Consider the following 26,474-nt stretch of genomic DNA (forward strand, 5'->3'; position numbering starts at 1 on the left):
TTTCCGCAGTACTCAGAAGCTGAGATTTTCTCCAGAGCAATATGAAGTTGTGTCATCAGCAAATATAACTTTTTTAAAGTTTTGAATACACAACACATATCATTACTATATAATACAAATAATTTAGGACCTAGCACAGCCACAAACCCTTGAGGACCCCATTCGTAATCTTCAACTGATTTGATTAGAAATTGTTACGATGCACATCCTGATTTCTTTCATTGAGGTACCCTTAATCCATTTAGACGACAGACCTCTTATGCCATATCGCTCCAGTTTTTGCCATTAATATGTTATGATAAATCGTATTAAATGCTTTTAAGTCTATAAAAATCCCAACTGTAAATTCTTTATCTATATTTGTGGCAATTTCTTCCACCAGCTCTATTACTGCCTGAGAGGTGGATCTTTTTTTCTCTAAAACCATATTGACTTTCAGTTAGTAGAATGTGTTTCTCAATAAAATTGAAAGTAAAATTGGAAGAAAAAAATCTGTGAGAATAGTTATTCTAGGAAGTTAATGTGAGACCCAGCCTTTTTTTTTTTTTTACCACCGTATGTAAATGGGCCACTGGGATTTTCAAGTTGCTCCAGATGAGCCACTCCAGACCTGCCAGTGAGCCAATTTGTTGTGCTTGATAACACAACGAGACTTGTGTCGGCTGGGAAACCAAAAACTGTGGTAAAAAGTTTTAAAAAAAATTCTTGGCAACTAATTATTGTGTACTTGTTTTTTCTTTTCTCTACCAGCTGCCTGAGCGATGCAGTCCTTCTGACGATTTACCTGAGGTGCCCCATCTGTCTTGTTGTTCCATTGAAAATGTCTACCTGCTTATGGGCAGAGAACTGGAAGAGCTAGAAGAGGTGCCTTCTGGCAATATACTAGGTACAGTAGACAGTTATATTACATTGTATTAGCTGTTGAATGATGTGTGTACAAAACATTGCAAATACAATAAATGGCCTGAGAGTCCATAGTTATCTATTTCTAATGCAGACTACACAAGGCTCAAATCTTTTATTTATTTCTTTGCGAATCAAAGGCTTCATTTGAGGAGGGACTTTTTAACTTAAAGAGCAACTTTTGTATAGTTAAGTACCACAGCTTTGAGCTGATCTGGATTCTTCTGTTGAAAAATGAGTCTCAAAAAGATCCACAAACACGTGAGTGCGAATTACAAATTAAAAGCACGTTATAAATGCGCATAAGACAATTGTTTCGTATGCGTTTTTCGTGTCAGATGTGTGCGTGCAAGAGAGAGAGAGACAGAGAGAGAGAGAGAGAGACGCATTCGCTTAGTTTTTCAGTTAATGCACAGTTTAATTACTGCCGCATGCATGCGCTATGTTTAATAAGGTGGCGGTGTTGCACCAAGAGCACCTGTCAACCACGAAAAGGAAGAAGCATGCATGAAACTTACCGCAAAAAGGACCTACTTGACAATTCCAGAGTGGGAGCCACCGAGATTGCTGTGCTGCATAGTAACGGTTGCTAAGCAAAGCATCTTCTTTTGCAATCGGCAGCAAAGAAGCAATTTCTGAACTAAGATGAGTTGTTTTGACTTTGCACCATTTTAGGAGCGAATATAGGAATATAAATAAAAGGACAAATGATTATGAGATAGGACTAAGTGTGATACTTTCCATGTTTGATGTTAATTAAATACTAGTGCTGTCAGGCGATTAAAACATTTCATCTATTTAATTATTATACTATGTTTATTACAGAGTGAATGTTAGCACAATCACGCACACTGGTGGCATCACTACCGTATAACTGTTTTTCAGTTGATCTGAATCTGGCAGCCCCAAATCCCTACCTACAAAAACGATACTTTGTATTCCATTAGCTACAAAACTATAGTTTGGATTTGGACTAGACGGGTACAAAAAAAATGGCCCCGGCATTTTGATTTTCATCCTGCATGAACCCTAGCTGCCATATAGCTCTGCCACTGACATTGATTGGTTAAGTTTTCTGTCTATATTGTAAATTGATTAATGAGCTGCTCTCTCTAAATTGTATGCCTTGAGGTAAAATAATAATTAAATAGCAGTGCACTCGCCCAAAAAAACGCCGGCATACTGGGCATCTGGCCTGTATGGCAGATGGCCAGTGCAGCCCTGGATGGAATGAGATCGACAAGGTGTGCCAGTGCAGGAGAGCCAGACCAAAGGTAACCAGGCATTAAGTCCTACCTCGAAGGAAAGTTATCACATTAATTATAGAAAATATATTATTTTTTTACTCCTGAAAATGGCCAAATGAGCCAAATATCTCTTTGAAGCAGATTATTGTATGAGGAAATGTGCACATTATCTACAAGATGAAAATACTTGCAAAATTAAGTGCAGGAGGACCTTGCCCAGGAGACAAAGTACAAGTGCATCATTCCTTACAAACCTGTACAATAGAGCACATGAAAGGATCTCACAGGATCAAGATGCCTCAGATGACCATATACACTTGTGCTTATAAGTTTACATACCATAGAGTAACAAGGAGTCAATAAAAAAAATAATTTAAAAAAACATAGCATCTCATCAGGGACGAACTGCGCTCCAAATTCACCCTGGGAATTTGAGTTAGAGAGGCCCTTGATGCCTGCAAAGGCCTTTTTTTCCCCCTCCTGCTGCGTTCCAACGTTCCAAATACAAAAAAATAAGGTGACAGTGAATTTGGGGCTCATCATTTTTGTGGTACAAACTGAAGAGTATGTTATGACGTAAACCTTCAAAGTACTTTAAGATGCCATGTTGATGCCTTATATAAACGTGGTATAAAAATGTTCACGTTGCACTAAAAATAAAAGATATTTAAAAAATATCCTAGCCTATGGGTGTCATTCACACAGAATCAACTAAGCCAACTTCTGTCACTGTACTAAAATGTCAGCTACTTTTCAAAAAGTTTAACATCAGAAATGGAATATTTAGAAGCTCAGGAAACAAAATCCAGAAATTTTATGTAACCAAGTGGTGCAGATATCCATGCAAAGATAAGAAACGCACACTCCTAAAGGAGAAAATGTAAAATAAATAACTGAATAAATACAATTATTGTGCAGTTGAATGCAATAGTAGCTAAGTTTCATCAAAGACAGCCAAATCACATCCATGCATAGTACACATAATAATGATGACAAGCACAAAAAAGTGTCCAACTCCTGTGAATTTAGAGAATGTCATATACAGTCATTTCTGAAATAAAAGGGGCACCTGACTATAAGCCGCGCTAGCTAAATTTAGGGAATATTGCACATATAAGACGCACCCGACTGTAAGCCGCAGGTCTTTTTAATGTTACCGCACCGGGTTCCCGCTACTTTATTTTCCACAATGAGGGTGCAAATTGTCTCGCTCTCGTTGTGTCTCCTACTGTTATTGGGCTCACTTGTTTTGTTTTGCTCTGCCTGACGCTCTTGCGCTTCCTTTATAGTGTGCCCCCTTGTAATCTGATGGATTAGCCGCACCTATGTATTAGTTGCAGGGTTGAATGCAAATTAAAAAAGTAGTGGCTTGTAGAAATAACTTTAATCAGAAAACCATGACAAAATCTTCAAAACTGAACAGGCAATGAACAAAACATACAACAATTAACCAATACCAGAAGTACTCAATAAAAGAGGAAATCAAAAAGAAGCAGCTTTGAAAATATTGATTGAAAAATCCATATCCCAGTCGCCTCACCCCCTAAAAAATGAATAAAAAGGAAAATAAAAAGTTGCACTGTTCTACTAAACACCAGCAAGCGTCGGAGCAGATCACTGGTCAATGCCACTTTGTCTATCATCATTGTCTACAACAATCAAACAATGATGCTCCATTACCAAATCGTTTGCATTAAATGTACAGTATATATAGATAGATAGATAGATAGATGGATACAGTATATACAGTTATCACACTTACAAAGAGTATCCAAATTTGGGACAAAATACCTTCTTCTTCGCCCTTAACGAATCAGTTGCCTCCATCTAACCCTGTCCTCTGCATCCTCTGCTCACACCTACCTTTCACTACCTTCATGTCCTCTTTAACTACATCCGTAAACCTCCTCTTTGGTCTTCCTCTAGACCTCTTGCCTGGCATTTACAAACTCAGCATCATTTCGCTAATATACTCACTATCTCTCCTCTGGACATGTCCAAACCATCTCAGTCTGGCCTCTCTGACTTTATCTCCAAAGCCACTAACATGTGCTGTCCCTCTGATGTACTCATTCCTGATTCTATCCATCCTGGTCACTCCCAAAGAGAACCTCAGCATCTTCATCTCTGCCACCTCCGGCTCTGCCTCCTGTCTTTTCCTCAGTGACACTGTCTCCAGACCAAACAACATTGCTGGTCTCACCACAGTTTTATAAACCTTTCCTTTCATTTTAGCTAAAACTCTTCTATCACACATCACACCTGACACTTTTCTCCACCTGTTGCAGCCTGCCTGCACACGCTTTTTCACTTATTTTCCATACTCTCCATTGCTCTGGACTGTTGACCCTAAATACTTAAACTCTCCTCCACCTTCTTGGTCTCTTCTCCCTGTAACCTCACTCTTCCACTTGGGTCCCTCCTATTCACACACAGATACTCTGTCTTGCTACGGCTAACCTTCATTCCCCTCCTTTCCAGGGCAAACCTCCATTCTCCTTTACCTGTTCCCTGCTCTCACTACAGATCAAAATGTCATCTGCAAACATCATCGTCCATGGAGATTCCTGTCTAAACTTGTCTGTCATCCTGTCCATTACCATAGCAAACATGAAGGGGCTCAGAGCTTATCCCTGATGTAGTCCCACCTCAGCTTTTAACTCCTCTGTCAGACCTGCACCACACCTTATCACTGTCTTACAGTCCTCATACATGTCCTGCACCACTTGAACTTACTTCTCCGCCACTCCAGACTTCCTCATACAAAACTGCAGTTCCTCTCTGGGCACCCTGTCATAAGCTTTCTCCAGATCTACAAAGACACAATGCAGATCCTTCTGACCTTCTCTGTACTTCTCTATCAACATCTTCAAAGCAAATACTGCATCTGTGGCACTCTTTTTTTGGCATGAAACCATACTGCTGCTCACAAATGTTCAACTCTGCCCTCAGTCTAGCTTCAACTACTCTTTCCCATAGCTTCATTGTGTGGCTTATCAGCTTTATTCCTCTGTAGTTACCACAACTCTGCACGTCTCTCTTGTTCTTAAAAATGGGCACCAGCACACTTTTCCTCCATTCCTCTGGCATCTTGTCACTATCTAAGATCCTGTTGGTCAACCCAGTCAGAAATTCTACTGCTACCTCTCCTAGACACTTCCATACCTCCACTGTTATATCGTCAGGACAGAGGGCCTTTCCACACTTCATCCTCTTCATTGCCCTTCTCACTTCATCCTTACTAATATTTGCTACTTCCTAGTCCACACTTCGTTCTCTCTCATTTTCCTCATTCAGCAACTCTTCAAAGTACTCTTTCCATCTTCCCATCACACTACTGGCATCTGTCAACTAATTTCCATCCCTATCCTTTATTACCCTAACCTGATGTGCATTCTTCCCATCTCTTTATCTTTGCCTTGCCAACCTATATAGATCAGTCTCTGCCTCCTTACTATCCAACCTAGCATACAAGTTATCGTAAGCCCCATGTTTGGCCTTTGTCACTTCTACTTTCACCTTACGCTGCATTTCCCTGTACTCCTGTCTACTTTCTTCAGTCCTCTCAGTGTCCCAATTCTTCTTAGCTAACCTCTTTCTCTGGATCCACTTTTGCACCTCCTCATTCCACCACCAAGTCTCCTTATCCCCTTTCCTTCCAGATGACACACCAAGGACTGTCCTACATGTCTCCCTGATCACATTTGCTGTAGTTGTCCAGTCATCTGGAAGCATCTCCTGACCATCCAGATCCTGTCTCAACTCCTTCCTGAAAGTCATACAACACTCTTCCTTTTTCAGCTTCCACCATTTCGTCCTCTCCCCTGCCTTTGTTGTCTTCCTCACCACCAGAGTCATCCTACACATTACCATCCTATACTGTCTGGCTACACTCTGACCTACCACTACATTGCAGTCGCTGATCTCTTTCAGATTACACCGTCTGCACAATATGTAGTCTACCTGTGTACTTCTACCTCCACTCTTGTAGGTCACCCTATGTTCCTGCCTCTTCTGGAAGAAAGTATTCACAACAGCCATTTCTATTCTTTTTGCAAAGTCAACCACAATCTGTCCTTCTGCGTTCCTTTCCTGGATACCAAACTTGCCCATCACCTCGTCATCACCTCTGTTTCCTGCACCAATGTGTCCATTGAAGTCTGCACCAATGGCAACTCTCTCACTTCTAGGGATTCTCTGCATCATTTAATCAAGGTCCAACTAAAAGTTTTCCTTCTCCTCCAGCTCACATCCTACCTGTGGCGCATACCCACTAAGAACATTGATTGTCACACCTTCGATTCCTAGCTTCAGGCTCAGCACTCTATCTGACACTCTTTTTACCTTCAGGACGTTCCTAACAAACTCCTCCTTCACGATAACTCCTACTCCATTTCTCTTCCTATCAACACCATGATAGAATAACTTGAACCCTGCTCCTAAGCTTCTAGCTTTACTCCTTTTCCACCTGGTCCCCTGAACACACAATATGTCCACCTTCCTCCTCTGCATCATGTCAACCAGCTCTCTACTTTTTTCTGTCAGAGTTCCAACATTCAAAGTCCCTTCTCTCAGTCCTAGACTCTTGGTGTTCCTCTTCTCTTTCCTCCTATGAACACACCTTCCTCATTTCCTTCTTCGACCAACAGTCCAGTTTCCACCGTTACCTTGTAGGTCGACAGCACCAATCGCGGTCGTCGTTAACCCGGGCCTCGACCAATCCGGTATGGAAGTCATATATTTGATTCGCATGTTTGACTGAGCCAAAGTTTTTAGGTCGGATGCCCTTCCTGACATAACCCTCTGTATTTACCCGGGCTTGGGACCGGCACAAGAAGACACTGGCTTGTGCCCCCTTGCGGCTATACTACTACTGCTAAAAGTACTACATGCGGCTTTCCACCTTGCAAGAGTCAGCAGTCCCATTAAAAAATTTCGCGGAAATTTGTCTAGTTATTATAAACCTTCAACATATATATATATATTTTTAAATCAACAAACAACTGTGCCACATCTGCAGGTACGTTTACCTTCAACACTGGAGCGCAGTTGTAATAACCTTGTGGATTTAAGTGGTAATTATTCGTCGTCCATTCCGTTTCAAAGCCATTTAAATTTTCAACATCCTCATTGTCTACAAACATACGTATGTCTTAACAATATGTCACTGTCGACTAGTACCACTGGTTCGAAGTACTCAGCGCGGTGTATCACCATAGTTTATTTCATAACCCTGCAAATCTGCGTCAGCCTTGAATGCTCAAATTAAATTCCAGGAAATGCTACAAGGCCCACGTCACTTTCACGTGCATATTCTGATGCATATCATTGGCTAAAAGACTTAGAATTCATCATAACAAAACAAAAAGACGTATCCCATTTCCCGACTTTAAAGCTACAGCGCTCCTGTCTCTAGTGGTAGAACGCTCCCGGCCAAAATGGGTTAAAAAAAAAAAAAGAATCTCAATTTCGAGCATTCTGAATTATTTTTTAAGGCTCACAGAATATTGTGTTTTATGACTATGCAAACACAGAAACTACCAAATGAAAGATTAGACTCTCTTTCATCACCCCAAAAAGTTTTCTTTGTCTTAATTCAATTTTTATTTTTAATGTGTTTTTACAAAATCAGCTGTATGTCGCTAAGGTTAGTTTTAAGTGAAGGTATTATTTGATTACTTTATTAAGTGTAATCTTTGCGTGTTCAAAATAATTGCATTGAGATCTCATGGAGAAGTTTTCCTTGCAAAGATTTATTAAGAGCTCTTAAGACACAAGTGGAAGCTTACATGTTAAACAATGTCTAGCCAGCAAGTGTGTACCGAATAGCAAACACCCACTCTTTTTATACATGAAAAAGCTTTCCCTCCCCCTCTCAGGCTGGACAAAGGGTTAGTAATTATAATAAGCAGACATGTGATATACCGACATGTTTACTCCAGCTCCCCTACCAGCCCGGAAATATGATGTCAGTTTTTACGACATAATGAGCAATGGCATGAGAACTTGACTTCCTTTAAGACATACACATTCTTATCTTCATGAGAACTTGACTCCCATACACATTATTATCTCAAGAGCTGGAAGGGAGTAAAAAGTTCCAATATATTTCACAACAACATTATCACAGTGTTATTTTCCCTTAACTACACAGTTATATGGCATCTATATACTTATAAGTAAATTCATAAACAGTAAAAATTTTAATTGAAAATGTTAAATGTCAATATAAGTAAATAACCAAAATAGTATTGTTTGGACAAAAATTTAAATTTTGAGATTTCTCCAAAAATAACGTCCTTAATGTCTTTATTTTAATTTCCCAGCAGCAGAAAAGTTTACATTTTACTAGAAGTTTGTAAACATAAGCAATTAATAAGTAATGTACAATCATAACTATTGGGTGTTTTTAGCCGCGATGCTAGCTAGCACATCTCGGGCAACTGCTCAATAAACCGGATGAGTTTCTATTGCCTCTAATGTGACTTCACAAACGATTTATATAAATAGACATAACACCCAATAAAAGTCGAAATTAAGGCTGTCACTTAAACGCATTAATCTAGATTAATTAATTACACGCAAATTAGTGTGTTAAAAAAAAAAACACAATTGATCGCGGATGGCAAGTCAATGCACAATTTGGACCATCAAGGTACCCGTAGGCGGCAGAGGCGCGCCACTACAGGGTAGCACTACTAGCCACTACGAGCATTGACAACAGCAGACCTGGACGCGAGTGCAGCACAGCCAGGAGAGTGAGGCAAGCTTATTTGGACCTATATCTCTCAGAGCCGTTATTTTGACCGTTCTATTATTTTCAATGTACATTTTTCACCTAGCCGGGACCCGCGGGGTTGCGCCGCTGGGCTTCTAACTGTAACTGCAATTCATCACGGAGGCTGCAAGCTAGATTACCATGGCGGAACGCAATGTTGTGGAGCGATGGCACCGACATTGTTGGAAAGCTGTCATCGAGACGAGTCCGGGGATGCCCTTATTTCCCCGGTAGGACTACGGTTCGAGAGATACGACCACACAACGACCTGCACGAGACCCATGATTTTCAAACACTTACCCCGCCTGCAATGGTTGCTATCCCGGGTAAACCACGGGTTTGTCGGCCCTCTATCTCCGGAACGCAATATCGTGGACCGATGGCACCGACATCGTTGAAAATCTGTCGTCAAGACGAGTCTGGGGAGGCCCTTAGGTACCGCAGTAGGACGTACGGTTCGGGAGATACGGCCGCCCAAAGACCTCCACGAGACCGATAATTTCAAGGTATAGTAAAGGCTTATAGTAAAAAATATAAATAATAGGCTGCTAGATGTGATGGAGTCATGACGTTTTTGGCAGTACAAGCTCGAAATAATCAAAATCAATAAAGGCCCACCACGCGTCCGCCTCAGAAAAGCAAGAGAAGGATTTTATTAGCTACTTAAAACAATGAGTAATAACTATATTAGGCTCAAAATGACTTCTATGGGAGATCTAGTTATCTTAAAATTCTGGTAGTGCTAGTGGCTAAACGCAAGTTTATTTGTAAAATGAACAAAGCTGGGAATATTAACAAGAACGCAGTAATTTGTACCTTTTGTAAAAAAAAAATAAAAAAATTAAAAAAAGCAACTCCAGCCTGACTTATGATTTAAGACTCTTAATGTAAACAAGCTTGTTTGAGCAACTGACTCAAGGACACATAGCGTTAGTCTGTTGTCAGATCCTGTAACCTACCTTGGGGTGGGTTTTCAATTTGAGAAGTTAATTCTGCAGCCCCAATTCCTCTTTTAGGTCTGAGTTGTTATGACCCAGATATTGTAGCTTTATATTTTTGTTAACCTCTCCTTTAAACCTCTAACTTTTCCTGATTACCAGTTTGTGAGTTTAGCTCAAAAACCACCACAGCTATTTATTATCAGTTCATCTCATGTCATTCATACACCGACCGCAGCTTGTGGAAGTTTAGATTAAAGTTTAAATTAGAAGTGTAAATTATCTTTTAAAATAATGTATGGCCTAATCGGTTTGTTGATGTGCTTAAACGTTTTCTTTTGATTTTCATTTATGAAGCACCTATGAAGCAATCTTCTCTTCTAGGTGTATTTAATTAGTCATGCACTACAATTTTGTAATGTCCTGGAATTAAAATTATTCATTTCGGGACCTTTATCAGATATGAGATTAAAATAAATTAATTCGATTTATTAATTACAAATCCTGTAATTAATTAGATTAAAATTTTTAGCACTAGTCGAATTACACCTTATGTGACTCTCCATCCCCTCCATGCATGAAATTGAACAGAAGATGCACGTGTGTCCATGTCGCCAGGCTTACCTAGTAAAAGCAAATGTAATCATACTGGTAAATGTTTGTAATCGAGACATGTGGAGATCATCTTCAGCTTTATGGCAACAGTGACTTTTATGCTAATATTTTTTGCTCTAGTGATGCTGCAAGTATCTTAATAGTGCTTTTCCTCATTCTTATGAAAATGTGTTTTTTTTTATGACTAAATGCATTTTCAGAACAATCACCATAAGGATTTTACATTTGACAGACTTAACCAACAATTTGCAACTATTTAGTAAATATAACTAGTATTCAGTCGTGTGCGCATGTGTGCCATATGCATGCATGTGTGTGTGTATGAATGCGTGTATACACGTAGATGTCATTGCTTCTATATCTAAATTTAAATAATTAGCACTTTGTAGTAGATTTAAAGGTACTGTCTGACATGTTTACGTTGCTTTTTGTAAAAACATTCAAAACTGATGCTCGAAGAAGTCAAGGACAGCAGCCAAACCGGAACGAGCGTGAAACCAATCCATCAATCAGGAGCAAGGGTTCGCACAGCTGAATTTTCATATGCAAACAAGACACAGGAACAAGTCCGCAGAAACAGTCCACCAATCAGGAGCGGGGGGTTCGCACAGCAACATTTGCATATAGTAGCTTGCCTCTGTGGCTTGGCTGGAGGGAAAACGTTGAGTCTCTGCCCAGATGTCCCAGACAGGCCGAAACAAATCCTTCGGACTATACCTTCAACCTCATTCACTCCCAGCCATTTTCACTGAAGCCAACCCACTGCCCTGTTTTACCGGATTTTGACTGATTTTGCAAGGCCCACAGAATATTGTGTTCCATTGCTATAAAAACATGGAACCTACCAAAAGAAAGATTAGAGTCTCTTCTTTCAACAGGAAAAAAACAAGTATATTTGTATCTATTTCCGTTTTTGCAGCAATTAGCATTGGAATCTAAGTATTGTGATTATTCACAAACCTATTGAAAACACTGGGAAAATATATTTTTTTACAACATGGCCCTAGTTAATCTCTTGTACTTGTAATGCTTTAAACGACCCCTTCAGGTCAGAGGCTCCATCAGTCTTCTGTATGCTCTAGCATAAAAAAAATTAAAAACACAAATTTATAAATACATTTTTGGGACCATGACAATAATTAAAATAGAATGTTTTATACGTTTTTGGGAGCAAGTGACTTAATATGACAATCAGTCATGAAAAATTATTATAAGATCTGCCGGGGGGTCAAATAGCAGTTAAGAAAATGGATGGATCAACATTGCTTTGAGTGATCTCATCCATGAGAGATAAAATCCTGCCATCTGCTGGCTCAAATATGAAGCCATAGGTATGCAAGACTTATACCCGCCCATTGCAAAACAAAAAAAACAAAGAACAGTTGAGATTTTTCGTCACTGAGAAAATGTCATGCTTTTTAAAAAGTTTTCTATATAATATATATTATAATATTATTATATATTTTATATAATTATATATATATATCATATTATATAATATGAAGCCATAGTTATGCAAGATAATCCCCGCCCATTGCAAAAACAAAAAGAAAAAAACATTTGAGATTTCTCGTCACTGGGAAAATGTCATGCTTTTAATTAACTTTTCTCATCCCTGGGAATTAAAGAAGATGTATCAATATGAATTATAATATTAGTGAGGCACCGAATATTCGGCCACAGAAATTTTTCGGCTGAAAGAAAATTGAAGTCGAAAGAATATAGCCCAAATAGGTTGTGGTGACGCAAGCAAAAAACCGCTGCAAGCAAGCGTCTGAATTAAACAGCGAACGCTTCTCGCTGGCTTTTCACCGTGTGAGTTTGCACCAGTCGGTCGCAGCAGCTCCCGGGGTCATTGCACACACCGGAGGAGAGGGGCGTCGCTCGGTGTACAGCATTTAAGCGGGTCGAAAAAAGACAGAACTGCCGTGTACTGCTGTACAGGTGAGCCACTCTTTCTCCTGCAGTGCCTTCCCTTTTTTTTTTTAATAAGCCCCTCGAACGCTTCCACTCTTTCACCGGCATGCGTCGCTGTGCTAAATACTTAAGCTAATGCTAGCACTATTGCTATCAACAGTTTTAAACACGGACACACTTACCGCTATCTCGGGGTGGCGGCAGACCTGTACAGGACGCTGTGACTTTGCAGCCCGTTCCCGAAGCCGATTAGCTGGTGCGAACAAATGTATTTATTTTTAGACGTTGGTTAATAAGTGAATGTGCTGATTTTAAGTGCGCCACACCTTGTTTCGCCGCACGCATCCGTCCCCCGCCTGTGCAAACTACATTGACTATAAAGTGCAATTGCACCGCCAAAAAATGCTCAACCCTTGTTTGGTGTTTAATGTACTGTTAGCCAACATGTCTGCGGTGTGTGCACAATTTTTATTTATATTGTGCTTGGTTAAAATGCCAGTGCTAAATAATAATTTTATAATAATCTCAAAAAAAGAAAAGAAAATTATAATAAAAATAATGAAATTGTAATTAATTATAATAAATGCAATGAGAGTAAAAATTGGCTTATTTTTTTCCCGGCGTTTTGGTTTTCGGCCAAGCATTTTTCGTTTTCGGGTTTCGGCCAACCATTTTCATTTCGGTGCATCCCTAATAAATGTAGAAATGTGAACTTTGTTATTTCTCTACAAAGAAAAGGCTTTACATTGAGGGTCTTGCGCCAGCCTAAAAAAAAAAAACTAAACATTTTGAAACCCTTGCTGACAATTTTTTTTTTCTGTAATGAGTGTTTATTTTAAAATATTTGTGTTTATTAATTGCTCCAATACTTTTATAGGTATTAAAGGTCTAGAAGAGTTTATTTTGAAGTCAGCTACTATTTCCACCACTCCTGCGTGCCCACCCTTCACACCACACAACTTTGAGGCATCACCAATTGTCCGAGTTGCCATTGAACCAAAACACCCAAGTATGTATGTTTTTTATTTGTTTGCTTTATTTTTATATATTCTTTAAATACATAAATAATCTTTCTTTCCATTTATGAATTAGGTGAGATGCCAAAACTGGTTCGTGGGATGCGTCTTTTGAATCAAGCAGACCCCTGTGCTGAAGTGCTAATCCAGGAGACAGGCGAACATGTTTTGGTCACTGCTGGGGAGGTTCATCTCCAACGCTGCCTAGATGACCTCAAAGACCGGTCAGTGTGAGACTGTCAGCATAGTGCCCAATCTTCTCACGCCCCTCGCACAGGCGAAAGATGCGGAAAAGGACAAGTTTTCACAGAGTGAGGAGCGTAGGATACGCGCAAAGCATTTGGGCATTTTTTAGTGCATAGATTAGAAACAATGTGTTGTTGCACATTTGTCCGAGTGGGTCTCAATCCCACGATCTTTTGCTTTAGCAGGCGTTTTACTCCATTCTTCCGCGGCATTAAATAGTCCCGCATAGAAAGGCCGATTATCATCGTCAACATAAAAGCTGAGACCATAATAATTTTTTATTTTTTGAGAGCCACTAAATTACTTGCTTGGAGGGTACGTAAACAATCAAATAGATATAATCACAAAATAAGAAACCCAAAAATTAAAAGATTGAGTGGAACTTGGAGAATCTAAAACAATCTTTTGTGGACTACTACACTAAAATATACACCCAACCCCCTGCATCAGATTTACCAACTGTTGATAATTTTTTAGCCAATCTTTATTTGCCCCCGATAGGTAGAGACCAGAATGAAAAACTTACAAGTCAGATAAATGATGAAGAGATGAATAAAATAATATTGATCTTAAAAGAAAACAAGATGCCAGGGGAATATGGTTATCCAACAGAATGGTATACAAGCTTGAGACAAACACCACTGTTGAAATCTTGTTTTAATAATGTTTTGGGAGGCGCCTGGACGCCTCCACTATCTTGTTAACGCGTCTTAATTTCGGTGATACCAAAGCCTGGGAAGGATGTATGTGAATGCAGTTCTTACAGGCCTATATCAATAATAAACACTACAAAATCTTTGCAACGATAATGGCTAAACGATGAGAAAGCATAATCCCCGAATATAATAGACACAGATCAAACAGGATTTGTAAAAAATAAGCAAACACATGAAAATGTGGGACGAGCGCTTTGTCTTCTCGAAGATATGAAGATCAAGAAATCAGTAGCTTTCAGTCTGAACACAGAAAAAGAGTTTGATTCGGTTAGGTGGGAGTTCTTATATCTTGCTTGTACAATTCCTCTATGGCCAGGATCAAAGTGAATGGGGACCTATCTGATAATTTTTTTCTTGAATGAGGTTGCCGACAGGGCTGCTCGCTCAGCCCGGCGTTTGTCCTCTTTATAGAACCATTGGCCCAGGCCATAAGAGAGTGTGTGGGCATCGAGGGTGTCAACATACATGGTTCAAAGCATAAGGTTAGTTTATACGCGGATGATGTTTTGGTGACCATTATCAACCCAGAGAGTAGCTTACAGAAATTGATGTCTTTACTTAACAAATTTGGTTCTCTTTCAGGATACAAGTTAAACTACCATAAAACACAGATTATTACTTTTAATTATAACCCGAGTAATACGGTCAGACGACTCCTACAGGGCAACAACATGATTAAATATTTAGGTGTACAGTAACCCAAATATTTGAAGGATATTTATATGCATAACTATATTCCCCTTAATAATAACATAAAGGCTGACCTGAATCGTTGGTCTCTTCTGCCAATGAACATCATCGATGTTCATCGATCGAGTTGGTAAAAATATTACTTTCTAAACTGCTTTATTTACAATTGGCCCTCCAAGCAATTTGCTCAATGGAATAGAATGATTTTTGGTTTTGTTTGGGGTCAGAAAAAACAAGAATATGATACAAGACATTGCAGTTACCCAGAAATGAAGGCTGTTTTGGGAATGCTTCCAGCATTGCTTCCAGCATTGCTTCCAGCATTGCCACATATGTTTTAACCGTTATTATTATGGGACTGCTTGCGGAGCAGCAGCTTCGCGGCTGCTTGCGAAGCACAGGCACTTATTGTTATTCTACCTAGGACAGTGGTTTATTGGTGTTATTATGGGACTGCTTGCGGAGCAGCAGCTTGCCGCGAAGCGGCTGCTTGCGAAGCAAGCAGGCATATATTGTTATTCTACCTAGGACAGTGGTTTATTATTGTCGTTATTATTATTATATATTATTCCACGATTTTTCCGCTAAAATGCGGCCCGTACCGTACATCGCACCGGCACAAATGAGGTATCAAACGATGCGGCTCTATCTGACTCGCTGTGCTATTATTTTTCTAAGAATTCCCAGTTACCATGGCGACGCTATTCCCAAAAAACTCCCAAATTAACTCCCCATTGGGAATGAATGGGAAAAGGGAAGAGAAAATCACACATCAAGCACCTTTTTCCAAGACACGCTGCGCGCGCATACGTTATCCCACCGATATGAATTTTAGCTCATTTTGTAGGAATTTTTCCCATCTTTAGCTCAGTGTCGAAATCTTTTTTAAGGAATGAAAGCTCCCCCCCCCTGTGTGGGTTCAAAGACAGTGACTGAATTAGCTTTCTCACACACTCTGTTGGCTAATTAGCCATCCAGTGCCGGGAACCAAATAATGTATTTGAAAAAATTTCACTTCAACTCGTCACCATGGCCACAATCTTTTCTCACTAGACGTCAAATTCTCACATTTTGTAGTCATGAGTGTCTTCTTTCAGACAAACTAACTTTCTTTTGGCTAAGGTGTCATTTAGTACCTTTATTTTCCCTTTAAGCTCGGACAAGTCGGACCACTCGCCTATCTCTGCCATGTTAATTTCAGGCGCCTTCCTCTCTCCATTTCTGATAAATCATAAGTTTTCAACCTGCTCTCATTTGGTCATTTTTGATCCGATTAAAAAAATGAGAACATGCACGTGTTCCCCAAACCCTTGTCGTTCTAACGAGCCATTTCTTGAATCTGTATCTTGAAGAGTTAAGTCGTGGGAGGCTCTTCTTTGAGGTGTGCGTCTCTCATTCAATCTCAATACCTCAATATCTCCCCCTCGCCCACCCGGTTTCGGCGGCCATCTTGGCCAATTGATTAGGGACGCCAAGGACTCTCTCCCCCTCACCCACCTGGGTCGGCGGCCATCTTGGCCATTTTACTACTATTAAAATTACTAAAACTACAAACAATTCTTATTATGGGACTGCTGTTGCTTGCAAAGCACGTATCAATATCCACCCTAGAAAAGTGGTTTGACACAGATTGAGAGGTAAAGTACACCAACATTTGGCAAACGGTTCAGCGCATGATTTCCACCTTGCAAGAGTCAGCAGTCCCATTCAAAATTTCCGCTGGAATTTTTCTAGTTAGTATTAGTATTAGTATTAGTATTAGTATTATTATTACTATTTTTATAGAATTTTATTATCCTTACTTTTTTGGCATCCAACTACTTTGTCCTTCACTCCCAAAAACACGTTTACACACGTTTTTTGTTTGTTTGTTTTTTGCACAAGAGCATACAGAAGGCTTTGACATACAGCCTCTGAACTGCAGAGAATTCATGACGCAATGGTAGTTATTACAAAAAAATATAAGAGTATAAGAGATCAGCCAAGGCCTTGTTGCAAGTGGCGCTATTGAATTTATTTTTGCATTTTTCCATTGGATATCATTAGTTACACTTTTCCATTTAAATAAATGGAGGGTACTGCATGCCTAAGTGCTGTTGAGTGATTTTTTATTTATTTTTTTGCATTTTTCCAATTGATAGAATTATTTCCAACTTTTCAATCCTAATGATTGGAGGGTACTTTCAGATAACACTTTTCCATATAAATTTCAACTTGCATCAAAAAGTTATGCCTCCCCGGCAGTAGCTTGTGACCATAGGTGAGAGTAGGAACGTAGATCAACCGGTAAATCAAGAGCTTTGCCTTTTGACTCAGCTCCTTCTTCACCTCAACGGACGTATACAGAGTTTGCATCACTGCAGACGTACCAATCCGCCTGTCGATCTCCCGCTCTATCCTGCCCTCACTCGTGAACAAGACCCCAAGATACTTGAACTCCTCCACTTGGGGCAGGATCTCATCCCCGACCCGGAGAGGGCATGCCACCCTTTTCCGACTGAGGTCCATGGTCTCGGATTTGGAAGTGCTGATCTTCATCCCAACCGCTTCACACTCAGCTCCAAACTGCTCCAGTGAGAGTTGGAGATCACGGCTTGATGAAGCCAAAAGCACCACATCGTCTGCAAAAAGCAGAGATTCAATGCTGGGGCCACCAAACCTGGACCTAGAAATTATGTTCATAAAAGTTATTAACAGAGACAAAGGGCAACCTTGGGGGAATCCAACCCTCACTGAGAATGAATCCGACTTACTGCTGGCAAATGGACCAAACTCTGACACCGGCTGTACAGGGACCGAACAGCCTGTTTCAGGGGACTTGGTACCCCGTACTCCCGAAGCACCCCCACAGGACTCCCCAAGGGACACAGTCAAACGCCTTCTCCAAGTCCACAAAGCACATGTGGACTGGTTGGGCGAACTCCCATGCACCCTTGAGAATCTTGCCGAGGGTTTCAGAGCTGGTCCACTGTTCCACAGCCAGAACGAAAACCACACTGCTCCTCCTGAATCTGAGATTCGACTTCCCAACGGACCCTCTTCTCCAGCACCCCTGAATAGACCTTAACAGGGAGGCTGGGGAGTGTCATCCCTCTATAGTTGGAACACACCCTCCAGTCCCCCTTCTTAAAAAGGGGGACCACCACCCCGGTCTGCCAATCCAGAGGCTCTGTCCCCGATATCGACGCAATGTTGTAGAGGCGTGTAAACCACGATAGCCCCACAACATCCAGAGCCTTTAGGAACTCTGGGCGGATCTCATCCACCCTTGGGGCCTTGCCACAGAGGAGCTTTCCAACCACCTCAGTGACTTTGACCCCAAAGATAGGGGAGCCTACCTCAGAGGCCCCAGATCCTGCTTCCTCAAAGGAATTGAGGAGGTCTTTAAAGTATTCTCTCCACCAATTCATGTCCCGAGTCGAGGTCAGTAGCACCCCATCTCCACTATACACAGTGTTAATGTTGCACTGCTTTCCTCTCCTGAGACACCGGATGGTGGACCATAATTTCTTCGAAGCCATCTGGAAGTCGTTCTCCATGGCCTCACTGAACTCCTCCCATGTCCAAGATTTTGCCTCAGCGACCGCCGAAGCTGCATTCCGCTTGGCCAGCCGGTACCCGTCAGCTGCTAAGGTGATGACTAACTGAGGAGGAAAAAGAAACTGTCTACTATATACATTAAACTTTTTTTTTTTTTATAAATGATTTTCCACGTAAATTCCTTCCACTGACCAGAACGTGAAGTGGTTGCCATAGTTACACAAATATTTAACCAATTGTTTTGTGACAATTCCATTCCAATTTCTTTTTCCCATCTGTGTTTAACTCTTTCACTGCCAGACGTTTTCAGAAACGGGATGTCGCCAGTGCCAGCCGATTTAAGCATTTTGACTGATCTTTCAATGTCCACAGAAAATGTTGTGTTTGGACTATGGAAACACACATACTACCAAATGAAAGATTGGACTCTCATCTTTCATCAGAAAAGTTTGTTTCTACCTCATTCCGTTCTTCAGTAATCAACAATAGAAAATGGTTACTTTCACCGAAATGCTCTGTTTTGAAACAAAAAGCGGAGAAAAAGAGCTTTTTGTGAAATGATGTTATTTCATGCACTCTAGTGAATTGTACACTTCTTTTTGTCCATGAATGATGCCACAAAACACCTAAATAGTGCTTTACTTCTGTAATACACCACCACCAACAATGAAAAAGTGTTTTTAGTTTGCAAAATACGTTTATTTCCATTCAACAGTGTAACAATTTGACAAAACAATTTCGCTAACTATTTACAAATGTGTGCAACTGTGGTACTATTTACAATTATGTGGATGTTTCAAATACAGTTTTTCTTTTTGTAACGCTCTCCTGCGTGCAAGGAGAGGGAGCAGGGTTTGCAAAACAGATTACTTTCACTTTCCATTGTCCGTTTCGCGTGCAGACGGCCTTTTTTTCCGGGGAATAGCAAGTAGCAGACTGTACACACTCCGATTAATATGCATTGGCCTCGGGGCACTCTTCGTCGTCCGATTGAACGTCCGCCTGAGCGTCCGCCTGAGCGTGCTCGGTTGTGCTCCGCGTTTTCCGGTGTTGTCATCGCTAGCCCGTGAACCTTTTATGACGTCGTCATAGCCGCCGCGTCAATGCTTCCAACTTCGCCGTCAACCTCGGAATCAACATCATCATCATCATCGATGATGATCATCGTCGTCATCAATGTGCTCTTTATAGCGTTGGTCGATGCTTCTCGTCTTTGAAAAAAACGGCTCGACCGTGAGCTGCTTGCAAACTGGTCGCCATTATGGCTTCTCAAGCCATTGTCCCCTCAACACTCTAGCCCCGCCTCACATCTTCTGCTGACGCCTACCCAATCTTGTCAAAAGAGAGTCAATTAGGGGCCAAAAATAGTCATTAGGCTCACTAGACCTGCTTGAAACTTTCACAGCAGCTGGCCAAGGCTTTCCTCCACCCGTTTCAAAAAAAAAAAAAAAATTGGATGACGTCTTTTAACGTCATTGGTGGCCCTCCGTAGGTTTTTAGTTGACGTCTTTTAACGTCAGTGGCAGTGAAAGAGTTAATGTATATAGAAAAAGAAATTGTCTCACTATAATTTCATATATATAGAAAAATAAATTGTCTACTATATACATTAAAGACAGATGGGAAAAATTGCCACAAAATGATTAAATATTTGTGTAACTATGACAACCACTTCAAGTTCTGGTCAGTGGAAAGAATTTACATGGAAAAAAAACAAGTGTTACTTTATCACTCCATGAGTAAAGGAACTTCAGAGTAAAAATGCAGAATGACTATTTTTGGCCCCTAGTTGGCAGCAATGACTCTCTTTTGACAAGATTGGGTAGGCGTCAGTAGAAGACGTGAGGCGGAGCTAGAGGGGACAATGACGGGATGGGAAGCGAAAATGGCGACCGGTTGCAAGCAGCTCACGCTTGAGCATTTTTTTTCAAAGACGAAAAGCATCGACCAGTGCTAAAGAGCACATTGATGACGACGATGATCATCATCGATGATGATGATGGTGACTCCGAGTTTGGAAGCGTTGACGCGGCAGTAGAAGACGTGAGGCGGAGCTAGATGGCTGAGGAAGCGAACAATGGCGACCGGTTGCAAGCAGCTCATCGACCAATGCTAAAGAGCACAGTGATGACGACGATGATGACGATGGTGGCTCCGAGGTTGACGCCGAAGTTGGAAGCATTGACGCCGAAGTTGGAAGCGTTGACGCGGCGGCTATGACCACGTCATAAAGCCTCACCGGCTAGCGATGCTAACACCGGAAAACGCGGAGCACAACTGAGCACGCTCAGGCGGACGTTCAATCGGACGACGAAGAGTGCCCCGAGTCCAATGCATATTCATCGTTGGAGTGGGTACAGTCTGCTACTTGCTATTCCCCGTAAAAAAAGGCCGTCAAGAAAGTGTGTAACGTCTGCACGCGAAAGGGGCAATCGCAGTGAAACGAATCTGTTGTGCAAATCCTGCTCCGTCTCCTTGCACTCAGGGGAGTGTTACAAAAAGAAAAACTGTATTTGAAACATCCAGATAATTGTAAATAGTGCCACAGTTGCACACATTTGTAAATAGTTTGTGAAATTGTTACACTGTTGAATGGAAATAAACGTATTGTGCTATGAAAAAACACTTTTTCATTGTTGGTGGTAGTGTTTTACAGAAGTAAAGCACTATTTAGATGTTTGTGGCATCATTCATGGACAAAAAGAAGTGTACAATTCACTAGAGTGCATGAAATAACATTGTTTCACAAAAAGCTTGTTTTCTCCATTTTTTGTTTCAAAACAGAGCTTTTCGGTGAAACTAACCATTTTCTATTGTTGATTACTGAAAAACGGAATAAGTTAGAAACAAACTTTTTTTTTTGATGAAAGATGATAGTTCAATCTTTCATTTGGTAGTATGTGTGTTTCCATAGTCCAAACACAACATTTTCTGTGGACCTTGAAAGATCAGTCAAAATGCTTAAATCGGCTGGCACTGGAGGCATCCCTTTTCTGAAAACGTCTGGCAGTCAAAGAGTTAATGGGCCAAAATGATTGAAACTGTCAACCAACTCATGAGGCTAGGGTTGGAATGGCACTTAAGAGCATTTTATTTGGGTAACATTACAACCGAGATAAGGAAAGACAGGTACCTGCTACAAATGTTACAGGCTGCAAGTAAGCAGGCCATTACGCGGAAATGGTTGAAGGAGGAACCACTGGCCATAACAGAATGGATGGACATTATGCAAGGTCTTTACACAATGGAGCAGCTAACTTTCTCTCTCAGACATTGCACTTTCAAATGTATAAAATATTGGAAGAAATGGAAATCTTTTGTTAAAAAGGAATCCTTTAAATTGTGAACACTATGTAAATTATTAGTGACCAGGAGTTGTAAATTGGATTATATTGCTGGATGGCTTACCTCCCACCCCCTTTTTTGTTTTTTCTTTGAGTGTTAAGTCGGTCTCTTAATTTTTATTTGCAGTTTGATTTTTGCTATTGAAAAAATAAAGACATTAAAAAATATATATTATAAAAAAGTATTATTTGGTCAGCTTTATTTTGAAGTTTGCCTTAGCTGAGGTGCTGGGTTTGTAGTGAAGGTTATTATTTGATTACTATATTAAGTGTAATCTTTGCGTGTTCAAAATAATTGCATTGAGATCTTATGAAGAAGCTTTCTTTGCAAAGATTTATTTGAGAGCTCTCAAAGACACACAAGCAATGCTTACATTCAAAGGTAATGTTAAGCCTCGAGTGTGCCCGAATATAAAACACACACTCTTTTTATCCATGAAGAAGCTTCCTCTCCCACTCACAGGCTGGACAAAGGATTAGTAATTATAACTAGAAAAATTCCCGCGGAAATTTTGAATGGGACTGCTGACTCTTTGGTAATGAGCTGAACAGTTTAAAATTTAAACCACTGGAATCGCTCAAGAAATGTGGAAGTTAACCATAATCAACATCAACTAAAAGTATCTCACTGTCCCTGAAAATGTATTTAAAAAATGTAAATGAGCTGAACAGTTTAAAATTTAAATGACTGGAATCGGTCAAGATATGTGGAAGTTAACCATAATCTAAAAATATGTCACTGTCACTTTAAGAGCGCACACACATTTTTGACTTGGAGCCGTCACGCGCCCCACATTCCATTGAGATTGCATGAGAGAAGCACCCCTTCAACAAAAGCCTCTCGCGACTTAACGGTTGAAGATACAGATTCAAGAAATGACTCGTTAGAACGGCAGGGGTTTGGGGAACACGAGCATGTTCTCATTTTCTTAATCGGATAAAAAATGACCAAATGAGAGCAGGTTGAAAACTTATGATTTATCAGAAATGGAGAGAGGAAGGCGCCTGAAATTAACATGTAAAAGACAGGCGAATTAGTCCGACTTCTCTTGCTTAAGGTGAAAATAAAGGTACTAAATGACACCTTAGCCAAATAAAAGTTAGTTTGTCTGAAAGAAGACACTCGTGACTACAAAATGTGAGAATTTGACGTCTAGTGACAAAAGATTGTTGCCATGGTGACGAGTTGAAGTGACGTCACGCACCCACATTGCATTGAGATTGAATGAGAGACGCACACCTCAAAGAAGAGCCTCTCACGACTTAACGGTTGAAGATACAGATTCAAGAAATGGCTCGTTAGAACGGCAAGGGTTTGGGGAACACGAGCATGTTCTCATTTTCTTAATCGGATAAAAAATGACCAAATGAGAGCAGGTTGAAAACTTATGATTTATCAGAAATGGAGAGAGGAAGGCGCCTGAAATTAACATGGCAGAGATAGGCGAGTTGGTCCGACTTGTCCGAGCTTAAAGGGAAAACTAGAAAAATTCCCGCGGAAATTTTGAATGGGACTGCTGACTCTTTGGTAATGAGCTGAACAGTTTAAAATTTAAACCACTGGAATCGCTCAAGAAATGTGGAAGTTAACCATAATCAACATCAACTAAAATTGTCTTGCTGTCCATAAAAAAATGTAAATGAGCTGAACAGTTTAAAATTTAAACCACTGGAATCGGTCAAGAAATGTGGAAGTTGACTATAATCAACATCAACTAAAAGTATCTTACTGTCCCTTTAAGAAACATGCACATTCACGCACGCACATTTGACTTGGAGACGTCACGCGCCCCACATTCCATTGAGATTGCATGAGAGAAGCACCCCTTGAACAAAAGCCTCTCACGACTTAACGGTTGAAGATACAGATTCAAGAAATGGCTCGGAACGGCAAGGGTTTGGGGAACACGAGCATGTTCTCATTTTCTTAATCGGATAAAAAATGACCAAATGAGAGCAGGTTGAAAACTTATGATTTATCAGAAAGCAGTCCTCTCCATCCGCATGTTGACAGCATCCCACAGCAACCGCGCAAGCACCGGCATCCCATCGCTGTCACTGAGGTGTACCTTCCAGACATGATCAGAAATAAATATTATATATCTGCAAACATACTTTTGATAGGAGGAGCACTAATAAAATGTTTGTTTGTTTTTTGCAACAACTAATGTACTTACCCCGTCTCTACACCACAAGTGAAGCTGTGACAGCGGGAAGTGGCCAGCAACAGATAGGTAGCGAATACCTACAGTAACAAAGAAAAAAAAACATTATTAGTTCAAGAGTCCCGCTGAGACACAAAAATCAGATCAGGAGGTGACGTAAAGAAAAGTAGAACTTTGTGTGTGAAAACAATTTTCAACATGGAACGTACCCATAATTGCTGCCACCCGGTGGTACTCCTGGCGTAAAAGGTCCTGCTGGGCCAGCTCGACGGTCAGACGAGGGGGGAAGTCCAGGACAACAACCTGCACAAAGTTAAAAAAAGTAAAATATACATCTGGAGCAAGATGAACTTTCATTAATATTCATCAACTGCTTAACTACGGGAAAAGGCTGAAATGTATTTTAAACAGAACATATTTGACATATCATGCAAGTACATACTTGAAATGTAAATGTATGAACTATATGAAGGAAATGTGTGAACTTACGTTGGGCCAGCGGCTGCAGACGGTGCGCAAAAACTGGCCAAAGTCAGCCGCTGCCTCAGCGATGGGGCGGCCCAAGTTGTTGCTGGGAGCCAAAATGCAGACCGCCTCGGGTGACCGAGGCAGAACAGCATTCAGCACCTCAGCACGCAACTCGGAGGCACTGGCACCCGGGGTGGACATCACGCCAAAAGAGAAATGTCCCTCCGGCAGCTTCACAACCCCATCGGCAATGGCTCGCAGGTGGGAGTCACCAACAAGCAGGACAAACTATTAAAGAAAAAAAAAAAGAAGAAGTCATTGAATTTTTTTTTTTTTAAGTATTTAAAAAATAAATAAAAAAAAAGACAAATGAAGGTTAATTTGTTTTACAGGCAGTTTATTATAAAACATACCTTGTTGTCCTGGTTCAGTGATGGAATGACCAGTTTGTGCCTCCGCCCAGTCACAGTTGAAACTGGCCATTCCCGAACTCTGTGGCGCCAGCCAGTGCCTCTGCCTAAAATGATGCACACACCATGAATACCATGTCAAGTCTCACAACTTAAATTGCTGACAATGCACAGTACAAGTTACACTTTGAGTGTATATGAACCTGCAAAATATTGGAAATTTTTAAATAATCAATTGTAAAACTGCTGCAAAAGCAATTAAAATGATGACTGACCTGGTACCAGAGCCTTGGCACCAACAGAGGACACCTAAAACATAGACATTACAATTGTAGGCATGTGCAGTCACCTTAATGCAGAGTAAAAAGCAAACATAGGTTGTAATGGTTAAGTTAGTTTCAATAAAAATAGACCAGGTCTTTTGTATATACAAGTGATGTTAATTCAGGCCAGGTTTATTAATGAAATTATTAATCACGAAAGAGATTCAAGGACTGACTAACTGATACTTTTGTTTGTGTCTGAAATACAGTCACAATTGATCAAATTTGGTAGGATTTTCTGATCAAATACATGAGCAAAAAGGCAGCAGATTGTACCAGCCTAACTTCACAACAGCACCATCTACTGATAAATGTAATGTACTCCAACTACTGTAAAGTGTTAACACAATTATTGGCTTGACATTATCATTTCAACTGTTCCTCCCACAGTCATGCAATAGACCAGGTCTGCAGTTATTAAATATAACATGTGAAATATCTGTGTCCAGGATAGGCATCTCACAAGTTTTTGATCAATGTTAGTGAGTTTATTTTAGACATCAGTAGTTTGAAAACTTCTTAGAATATTTGAAATATTGTAGAAAACAGACTTCATCAAAATTCTATTCAGAATTATTTTGACATGAATAAAGCACTGCACAAATCACATGTCATACACTCTATATTCGTAAAACTGTGCACTGATGAAGACAAGCTTGTGTTGAAACACGTTGGTAGTCCATTTTTAATAAAGGATTTTTTAACATTACTACTAGTGTCTTGCATAAACAGACTGCTTTTTACACAAGGCTTTTAAGCTAATTTTTCTGCCTGATTCTGTATTTGTAGGCTGAAATATTGTGTATTGCACATTAACAAAGAATTCAATAGAGGTAAAGTACATGCTGGGGAGCGCTGTTTGGGCTCAGTTCCAGAGCAGCAAGGTCCAGCTTCTTCCATTGGCGCTTGGCTGCCTCTGAACGCTTCCCCTTCCGCGGCATGCTGCTACAGCAAAGAAAAAAAACTTGCCATGACAGAGTCAAAAGTAAAGATTCAAGATCAAATTTGTAGTTATTCTCAGATGTGTATGAAGCATTAAAAACGTACACTTCCGAAATCCCTCATTGGCGCCGCTCCGCTACACCGTCGACACTCCACTCAACCGCCCCCCCCCACCCCCACCCCCCCACGTCGACGACAGACGAGACAAAAGCCTTA

At 40.5% G+C, this 26,474-nt stretch overlaps 2 protein-coding genes across 6 annotated transcripts in view; one reads left to right on the plus strand and one right to left on the minus strand.

Annotated features, from left to right (window-relative positions):
- efl1 (elongation factor like GTPase 1) overlaps positions 1 to 26,474 on the plus strand; it is a 146,044-nt gene that overhangs the window by 84,275 nt on the left and 35,295 nt on the right. For all 5 annotated transcript variants that reach the window (XM_077562808.1, XM_077562810.1, XM_077562812.1 and 2 more), the window contains 3 exons: positions 751 to 886; positions 13,276 to 13,407; positions 13,491 to 13,638. In XM_077562808.1, the coding sequence (XP_077418934.1) occupies positions 751 to 886; positions 13,276 to 13,407; positions 13,491 to 13,638 (416 nt within the window). The remainder of the gene's footprint in view (positions 1 to 750; positions 887 to 13,275; positions 13,408 to 13,490; positions 13,639 to 26,474) is intronic.
- Positions 23,907 to 24,854, minus strand: LOC144050648 (uncharacterized). Its single transcript, XM_077564093.1, has 4 exons — positions 24,605 to 24,854; positions 24,325 to 24,418; positions 24,128 to 24,195; positions 23,907 to 24,019 (listed from the first exon to the last, which is right to left on the minus strand). The coding sequence occupies exons 1-4, from the start codon at positions 24,782 to 24,784 to the stop codon at positions 23,930 to 23,932; spliced, it is 432 nt and encodes a 143-aa protein (XP_077420219.1). The 5' UTR covers positions 24,785 to 24,854; the 3' UTR covers positions 23,907 to 23,929.

This window comes from Vanacampus margaritifer, chromosome 4, assembly GCF_051991255.1.
Source record: "Vanacampus margaritifer isolate UIUO_Vmar chromosome 4, RoL_Vmar_1.0, whole genome shotgun sequence".
In the NCBI taxonomy this organism is placed as follows: Eukaryota; Metazoa; Chordata; class Actinopteri; order Syngnathiformes; family Syngnathidae; genus Vanacampus; species Vanacampus margaritifer.

Excerpts from the sequence above, each read along its gene's own strand:
- LOC144050648 (XM_077564093.1), bottom strand. The coding sequence starts at position 24,784 with ATGTCCACCCCGGGTGCCAGTGCCTCCGAGTTGCGTGCTGAGGTGCTG. Across the intron at positions 24,419-24,604 it reads TCTGCAGCCGCTGGCCCAAC|GTTGTTGTCCTGGACTTCCC; the intron begins GTAAGTTCACAC and ends AACTTTGTGCAG. Across the intron at positions 24,020-24,127 it reads ACTTGTGGTGTAGAGACGGG|GTACACCTCAGTGACAGCGA; the intron begins GTAAGTACATTA and ends CATGTCTGGAAG.